This window comes from Mytilus galloprovincialis, chromosome 12, assembly GCF_965363235.1.
Source record: "Mytilus galloprovincialis chromosome 12, xbMytGall1.hap1.1, whole genome shotgun sequence".
Lineage (NCBI taxonomy): Eukaryota > Metazoa > Mollusca > Bivalvia > Mytilida > Mytilidae > Mytilus > Mytilus galloprovincialis.
The window spans coordinates 67,353,416-67,363,128 of NC_134849.1; the positions used below are offsets into that span (position 1 = coordinate 67,353,416).

The window sequence follows — 9,713 nt, forward strand, 5'->3', positions numbered from 1 at the left end:
AAAAAAAAAGCAAATATGGTCAGTTTTGGTTGATGCGGTCAAAAGATTTTATTATACAACTCAGTCTGAAGTATGAAAACTACTGATATTTGGTTACGATTCAATACTTTGAATAAAAAGAGGATATACTGGCACTATAAATTCATTCGAACAAAATTTTTAGGTCATTGTTTTCCAATGTTGCTGTAACTTGTATATATTACAGTCCCTCTTGATCTAAAATTATAACTGAATTACTGTACAGCTATATAGATTTGCAGAACGAAAGAGCAAATAAGGTCATTTTAGATTGATGCGGTCAAAAGATTTTATTACACGACTCAGTCTGAAGTATGAAAACTACTGATATTTGTTTACGATTCAATACTTTGAATAAAAAGAGGACATGCTGGCAAGTTATAAATTCATGCGTACAAAATTTTGAGGTCATTGTTTTCCAATATTGCTATAACTTGTATATATTACAGTCCCTCTCGACCGAAAATTATAACTGAATTGCTGTACAGCACCCTTTTTATGGACGATCAATGCATTTGAATGAGGACAATAAATTTTAGTTGGACCCCCCCCCCCTTTTTAAACTGCTGGAGCCGTCCCTGGTGGTTTGGGCCGGAATAACGTATTACATTAAGTTCAGATAATTTTGTTATGTAAAACGAGTCATCCTGACTCCCCGAATGACAAATGTAAAATAAATGAAATAATAATGCCCCCCCCCCCCCCCCCCAATATTAACGGCTTCATTTATGTTCAAAAAATAGAAGAAAAAGAAATAATTTATGTAACACATCAACAAAAGAAAATCACTGAATAACAGGTTCCTGACTTGGAACAGTCACATACATGCAGAATATGGCGGGGTTAAAACCGGCAAAATAGCAAAACTCTTTATAATCGCTATTTTGCCGAAGCCTTTATATTTAGACAAAGAGTTCTTAAATTTAAACTAAATCAATTCTAGCCGTAGAATTTATAAATCAATTTTAGCTGTAGGATTTATAAATCAATTCTAGCCGTAGAATTTATAAATTAATTCTAGCCGTAGAATTTATAAATCAATTCTGGCCGTAGAATTTGTTATCAATTCTAACCGCAGAACTGTTCTAGAAGTAGAACTGACCAAAGATTTGGTCAGTTCTAGGTAGAACTGTCTAAAACTGTTCTAGGGTAGAACTGTCAGGATCAGTTCTAGGTAGAACTGTCCAAATCAGTTCTAGGCAGAACTGACCAAATCAGTTCTAGCTAGAACAGTTCTAACCTAGAACTGACTAAAAGGTGTCAGGCTGACAGTTCTACGTACTGTCCTAGAACAGTTCTCCTGACAGATTCTGACAGATTTAATGAGAGGTTAGAAGTGATCTCCACTGTAGCTAGATTGAACCCGTGGCTACTTGTATACGTTCTCGTGTGTGTTTCAAGATTTAAATTCAGATTCAATATTTTATTATAGTCTCACCACATACAAACATAAAATGAGATTCTCATAAATAGATCTAAAACATTAAAACATTTGCATTGTATGCACCAATCTTAAGAAGATTTATGAGAGACTTGTAATATATAATATATACATATAAACATATTTTTACACATTTATATTTAAAATTTACAATATACACTTATACTAAATGATAATAATAAAACATTTGTTTCTTTAAGAACTAGTGGAATAAAATACTATGTCTTCTTAATAAAATAGCGTTTCAGGTTTTGGCAAAAATAGTAGCAACATTACATCGTTACTAAATAAAAATACAAATGTTTCATTATCTCACAAAAGGTTAAAACGTTCATTAAAATCTAAAGCTTCATATATCATGATTTGTCTTAGATCTACATATAATGGGCATTTTAAAATGACATGAAATTCACCTTCAATAATAGAGCTGCAGTTAAAAAATGTCCTCTCGTGGACTTCTTTTCTTTCGGATCTTCCAGTTTCTATTTCATTTGTGTGTTTTCAGTGCTCGAATCGAGTTTATAACGTCTTGTTACTAATAAAAATGAATTGAAAACGAAACACAAAATGTTATATTTTTGTAAATAACTGCTAGCCAAATTATTTTTAAAAACAAAAATGATAAAACCCCGTTTTTTCTTACAAAAATCATAAACTTTTTTCATTAAATTAAGAATAATATAATTAGGAAAAAATCAAAAACAAGACCGATTCAAGTTTATGACAAAATTAAAATCAAAATCAAATATTCATATTCTCATCTCGGTGGTACATTGTACATGCATATATATTCTTCGACGACGACCTTGAAAGTTGTGACCTTTGATAAAAAATGTAATATTCTCTAGTTCAAACAATACATTTGATGGCAACAGATTCACTACCACTAGTAAAACGCATTTGATGATTTTTGTTATAAAGTGAAACATATGTTATATCAGCTGGCGTTCAAGTCTTCCGGTAAAAATATAAACTGCCACGTTTTAATCACGCTTCGATCGACACGTGCAAATTAACTTCTCACTTTTTGATCTGATAGTAAAAGGAATACCTTTTATAATAATGCAATATTGATTGAAAAATCTTCGATGTAAAGCTGTTACCGTTATTTTGACGGAAGGCGAAATTTTCTTTATTATGCTAGTTTTTCAATGAACCATAAATTTTGCAGCGTATGTCCGGGAAACGCTTTGTTCGCTCATTTCTATTATTAAATAAAACATTATTTTAAATTGACTTTTTTCATTTATACTAGAGGGAAACATGGGATCGAGGGCAAACTTGATAGTGGTATGTAAAATGTTTTTATATTTATATGTAAAAAATATAAAAGTGGATACGAAGACAGCTAAAATAATAAATTTTATTCATAAACTAACATGAAATACTTGTAATTACCTGCTTGTATTTGTGTATGTTCCAGACCGTATGAGTATTTGGACCGTACGCGTACGGTCTGGACCGTATGCGTACTTTTTCAATATACGCATACGGTCGGACCGTACGCGTACGGTCTGACTAATATTAGGAATTTGGTCAAGTTTATTAGATACAAATGTATATAACAGATCAACATAACTTATATCTCAAATTAACATAAAAAGTTGAATAGTTATTGAAATAAAAAAACTTAGTATTTTAACTATTTGTAAAAAATCAGGCTTATTTAATCTGTTAATCTCCTGTACTTAGCATGTCAGTAATTCATTATGCTCATTGAAATTGAAGTTATCGGAAGTAAACATAATGTGGGAGGACAATTGTTTAAGAATATTTAGGAACTTTACAAAAAATGCATATGCAAAGGAACATGCATGAACAAAACATGTTAATGTTAAAAATATATGACGTTCCTTGTGGAAGCAAGTGTCATCTTGGGCCAGAGTAACAAAATATGATTCACGGATATAAAATTAAACAAAATTTAGTATTTGATTTTAATTGTTCGCTTATTCACTTTATCCATCTTATTGTAATAATAACAATTTGTATAACTAAAAATAAAGATTTTGATAAATGTTCGTTAACATTTAACCCATATGATCCCAAAACATGTATGTTCAGCTGGACCGTACGCGTATACTCATACGGTCCGACCGTACGCGTATGGTCGGACCGTACGAGTATACGTATACGGTCCAAATACTCGTATGGTCTGGAACATGTATAAAACAATATATTTTAGAGAAAACATATATTTTAGAAAAAACGTAGTATTTGGGGAAAAAAACATATATGTGCATGTATAATATTATATGATCATTGTTAAATAAAATTAAATTTCACTGTGTCTGTAACATGATACGATATACAGTCACTTTATATTCTGAATGTGATATTTTAGAGAGAAAAATATAATTGATTATTAAATAAAATTTAATTTCAGATTCTAATGTATTCACAACTTTTCAAGACAAAATGTAATTAAACGCTTAACGTATTGACTATGTGTTGAAACTTATCTACTGTAAAGATGACCGGACAGACAGGGTGTGGGTGGGTGGTGATATTGAGACGCTAGGAGTAAGACACCATATATATATTTAACTCATTAGGGGCTTTCTCCCTGTCCCCTCCTAAATTCACCTCTGGTATCTTATTTATATATCAAATGACTGTATCAAAATAATATTACAACGCCTTACGGTAATATAATATTTAAAGAGCGATTAAATGTCCCCTGTTCTTTTTTTTATACAAATTAATCAACAACATTATTATTTAACGTCCAGCTGCAGGTACAAATGTATAGTCACATCGTCCCCATCGATCACACCTGTTGTGTACATAATACACAAACTAGTTTGGAGCCATATTAAACCATTCAAAATCGAAGATGTGATGTATTTTCAACAATTTATATATTAATAATTAATATAGCAATTATCGAATGTTATATTATATTTAAATGCAGTTTTAGATTATTATCTATCTTTTAATTGGGATCGAGAGTAATATTCTTACTTTAATGTTGTTAATGATTATTGAATGTTTTAAATAATATAATGTGTGTGTTATATTGGCTTCTATGAGGACATGAGTAAGCTTGACGTAAGTTAGCATACTTTTATTCATATACATTTAATTCAATGTTGGCTCTCATTCGGGAAAAAATGTATAACAAAAAAAAAACTGAACTTTGAAGGTTAACAATATTGTTACTCAACAAGAAAACGAGATCTTAGATCACAAATAGAATAATTGGGTCTTACGACATGATAAAATGAAAGGCTAGTACGAGTTTACGGTATCATGAAAAAATTATTATGTAGGCTCGAAAAAAAAAATCAGAATTCGATTTCACATAATGGCTATCCCTCCCTTTCCTTCTCGTTTATATACATTGTTAAATTTATACAAATCAATGCCAAGTCTACTATATCAAATCAATTCTTACCATACCTATCTATTTTTTACTTGTAAAATGTGTTTTCAAGGAAAGTAAAGAGACGACCGTTTGAGAATCGAGAAGGAAAGGGGTCAGGACGAATTTTGAAATGCATATCTTAGTCTGGTAAGGGCAGTAACTTTAAAATAACCTTGTCTAAAACAGAATGAAAACGATTATTGTATTTAAATGCAAAATACAAAATGTGTACAACAGTGAAAATCAATTCGCACACAAATTTTAAATAATCGTGAAGTGGTGAAGATTATTATTCAGTCAGAAAAAGTTATGTCTCACCACACTTACTTTCTCTTGCCCGCCTTTGATAATCATCATCTCAAGACTTAGTTTATAGAACCACATTCCGAACGAAGAAATTGGAGTTTAGTTTTTGCTTTATCGCATCGCCTTTTTTATTTTAGTTTTTATTATGGCACAAAAAAGTAACTGAAACGTACGCGTGCCGTCAAAACAAGTTCAAAGTTGATATGAAAGAAGTGTATTTTTTTTCTCATACTATTAGATTGATGGCGAATTCTGGAAAATAATCAATGAATTAATGACAAAACTTCAGCCATTTGGTATATAATTGGTTACATGTTTTGCAATTATTTACACAATTGTACAGATATTTGTTAGACAAGAGGAATTCAGTTATCATGTTTTGGTCAAGATCAGTTGATTAATTGCCAATTTGATCTATCAGAAGTTAATTCCTTGCATCTTTTCAATCTGTTAGGAATTATCATTTGCCTTCGAAATATATCATTATTATCGTGTTTGAAATTGAAAGGTGGAGAAAGTTATTTTCAATCTGTGTTGTCATATTTCATTTCAATTACGACGCGTGTAAAAATACCATTGCTAAACAATATATCTTATTACTAATCAACACAACGGTAAATTGGATATCTCTCGTTGCATGGCACATAGTATATTGTGTCGACTTTTGATATAAAAAAAGACAGCTTTGTGTGTGATTCATATGTAATGACCTATCTCCCCACACAACAATTAAAGGAGATTTCTGCGTTCTGCTTTTTCTCATTTAGCTTGCATGGCACACAAGGTCGTTAACTTTTTACCATCACTAGCCATATACATAGTCCAAGATCGTTCATCGCTTTCCGACCTCTCAACGTCATTGCCGTTGTCAACAACAGTCTCAACCAATTTAACCAATCTCAGCCATATTTATCATTGGGGTACAATCATGAATAAAGTTTTTAAAATCAATGTGTCCGATGATATCACCTGCTTACCAACACTGGCATGACCGACCTGGCTTAATATAAAGAGTAGGAGTAAAATTCAAGTTTTTTTCTATTTACTGTAAAACCTAGATATAAAATAAAGAAACAATGACATTTATGAAATATTCAGAATGTTAAGATCTACCAACTCTCCATTTGCATCAAATTGTCAGACGCTTACAACTTTATATTAAATTCAATAGCATTTAGAAAAAAAACGTTGTTTGAAATTTACAATACTTACACGACGACTTATGTTCTGTGTTGGACAATTACGGACACAAAAAAAAAACAACTAAAGGGGTAATACTATGTTTTATGCTTATAACAATAAACCATTATGATTTTACAGGACTGATATTAGAACAGACATTGCTAAAAAAGATAAATGTATATACCAACAGGACAAGTAAAAAAATCATAAATGATATAAAATCCGACGACACCATGACCAAAAAACCCATGAAAAACAAGTCTATTAAACACTACATGGAACAATACATATCAAGCCAGACCTACCAAAGATTGGTATGAATCTCCAATCTCTACCAAAGATTAATTGGTGTGAATCTCGGATATCTTAAAGTATATCAAAAATATTGTCAACACGTTGTACCCATTTTGTTGTTCGTAATACAAAATGGCTATGGTAAATTTGAACGCGGTGTACTTTGAGAAATGAATTGCTAAAATTAATCTTCACCCTAGTATTTCAACACTTTATGATTGTGCCAATATCTTAATTAATGACTGAAGCTAAATTGTAATGTTACTTATTTTTTAACGCATGTTCAAAGGCGCCGGAGATTGAAATTTTTAGGCTTTTCGATATTTAAAACTTTACATGATTGCATTGCAATGTGCTGTTGTCTTTTTCAGTCCTCACAAGAATTTGTCAATGCAGCATTCGAACCAGACGAAACAGTTCCGAAAGACTTTAAATTCCGGGATCTTGTTGAGCATGCACTAAGACAGCAAAATGACGAATTTTTACATCCATTTGGACGCAGCAATCTTTACACATCAGTATTTCTAGGAGAAAAAACTAATTCTGACACCAATGGATCAAAACTTGCATTCTGGGGAATACTTTTATTGGTGCTTCTTGGAATAAGTGGTGGAATTATTTTCATGGCAGGTGCGTATCTATTTATGGCAGAAAAGCTTCCAGTACGGAATGTTTCGTTCTATATTTAAAATTGAGAATGGAAATGGGGAATGTGTCAAAGAGACAACAGCCCGACCATAGAGCAGACAACAGTAGAAGGTCACTTTTTGTATTGTTGTTATAAATCAAACACTGAAAATTTTTTTGTTCAACTGTCAAGGTGTCGTGGGCCGTATGTATAAAGCTACTTTAGTTAAGTAAAGATTTCCAATCGTAAAACTAATTTATCGTAGGACATGTAAAAAAGTCCGTCGTTCGGAGCAAATCATTTAGCTTTTAGTTTTTTTGCATACGGGCACTGGGCCACCAATTCACAATCCCTACCTATTAAACTGTTTTTTTTTTTCAATTTTCATAATTTCCTAAATTCTCTTTCGTGAGTTAAAGTTTTATTTTCATAAAACCCTGATATAATTATCCAGAATTGTACATGTAACACCTTTCGACATGCCAATATTCAAAGTCTTGGTAGTGTTACATAACATTTCGAAAAGCAACTATATTTTACTACCAAAAAACCATGGTTGTTTGAAAATTTTAAGTAGGTAAACAACAGAGCGCACGGCCAAATATATTTCGCTTTTAACAAAACTGTCATATCTGCAAATGTGTTTGTTATTTTGAATAAATGATATAAACACTATTTTTGTTATGAAAGTGCTACTTTTACCATAATAGTATAAACATTGATTCTTTTAAATCTGAATCTGTGTTTTTGGTTATGAAACAAAAGTGATCATTGAATCTTTTGCAAGATAAACGCAACAGCAGTATACCGGTGATCAAAAGTCATTCATCGATTAAGGGAAAACAAATCCATAGAAACATGTGAACTATAAGAGGAAAAACAGGGAACAACAGGAACAATGAAGTGCAAAAAAAAATAAAACACGCTTGCTTACATAGAAACGAAATATTTGATAACAACTGCCATATTCTTGACCTGGCTTTTGACATTTAAAACAAACGGTGGGTTAAACCTGGTTTAATGAACAGCCAAACCTCTCGCTTAACGACAATGTTTAAAAATATATCACAAACACATGTAAGTCATAGAATAAAGATTTAATTATATATCGCTATGTGTATGCCTCACCTGCGATAGTAGATGGACATTATGTTTTCTGGTCTGTGCGTCCGTCCGTTTGTTCGTTCGTTCGGCCGTCTGTCTTGCTTCAGTTTTTGGTCAAGGTGGTTTTTGATGAAGTTGAAGTCTAATCAACTTGAAACTTATTACACATGTTTCCTATGGTATGATCTTTCTAGTTTTAATAACAAATTAGATTTTTTACCCAATTTCTCGGCCCATTGAACATGGAAAATGATAGTGCGAGATGGGCATCCAAGTAATTTGAACACATTCTTGTTTATAAATAGTTTGCACGAGGTTTACGAACTATAAGCGAAAATAAAAGATATAATAATTCGGTAGGCTCAGCTGACGAATCTTCCTTCTTGTGTTGCCTGCATACATCATGGGCTGTTTTTAACCGAAATTAAAGCATTCGACGGAACAAAACTGTCTGTCAGCCAATATATTTAAAGATCACCATTTGTGTGTATGACTATCTTATTATCTACTGTAAACATTCAACTATACTTTTCTTTTCAGAAATGCACGAAATAGAAAACTCACAAAATAGCACATCAAACGGCACAGGGCCATCTACAGCTGGGTAAATCAACTTTTGCGTTAGCTCTATACCGGGGAATAAAACGAGTGCACAGGGACAGAATCGGCCGAGGTTACACTTTGTTTGATTTATCAATCAACAACTCTTGGAGAATAATTGGGCATACAGGACCGTACTTATTTTAGCCACTTATTTGTATAAACTTTTTTTATTATGACAACGAGGCAATAATAGTTCCGTCCATTTAATGCGAAATGTTTTGATCGATTGGCAGCTTTATATATGAAATAAGAAAAACATGCATTTTAATCCATGTTCTGGTTGTCATATCTCAAAGTATCGTAAATGCCGGATATGAACAATGACGTATGCAAAACGTTATCTGTTTACTGGATGTTGATTGCCTTATAATAACTGGACAATATTTAGCATGACTGAGATAGTTTAATGCTGCCTTAAGACATTTAATTAGACACGTTCAGCTTTGAGGGCTGATTATTATATATTTTTGAAAAGCTCAGATTGTATAGTTTGCATAATAAATTTTGATTATTTTGTGTTAATTATTTTGTACTTCAAGCTTGAACTTTAAGCCCCGGTCACAACAGATCGTACGATTTTTTGTCGTGGAAGATCTATTAAATAGTTGTCGTGCAAAATGTCAAAACAATATTTCGAGTGGTCACATCAGCTACGACATGTCCACGATGGTTCCACGATGCGTACACGACAGAAAAAATATTTAAAAAATACACAACTCAACACGCATTTACTAAGTCGTTATTGACAGACATATGCATATACATATAGT

The 9,713-nt window shown here is 32.0% G+C and overlaps 1 protein-coding gene across 2 annotated transcripts; it reads left to right on the forward strand.

The window, feature by feature from the left end:
• The first annotated feature begins 2,685 nt into the window (after nt 1-2,685).
• LOC143054614 (uncharacterized) lies at nt 2,686-9,465 on the forward strand. 2 transcript variants are annotated; one of them, XM_076227628.1, is made up of 3 exons: nt 2,686-2,749; nt 6,980-7,238; nt 8,881-9,465. In XM_076227628.1, exons 1-3 carry the CDS (start codon nt 2,723-2,725, stop codon nt 8,946-8,948), a joined length of 354 nt encoding a protein of 117 aa, XP_076083743.1. In that variant the 5' UTR covers nt 2,686-2,722; the 3' UTR covers nt 8,949-9,465. The 2 variants fall into 2 exon arrangements, with proteins under 2 accessions (XP_076083743.1, XP_076083744.1); XM_076227629.1 differs by lacking the exon at nt 2,686-2,749 and adding an exon at nt 4,379-4,510.
• The last annotated feature ends 248 nt before the right edge of the window (nt 9,466-9,713 follow it).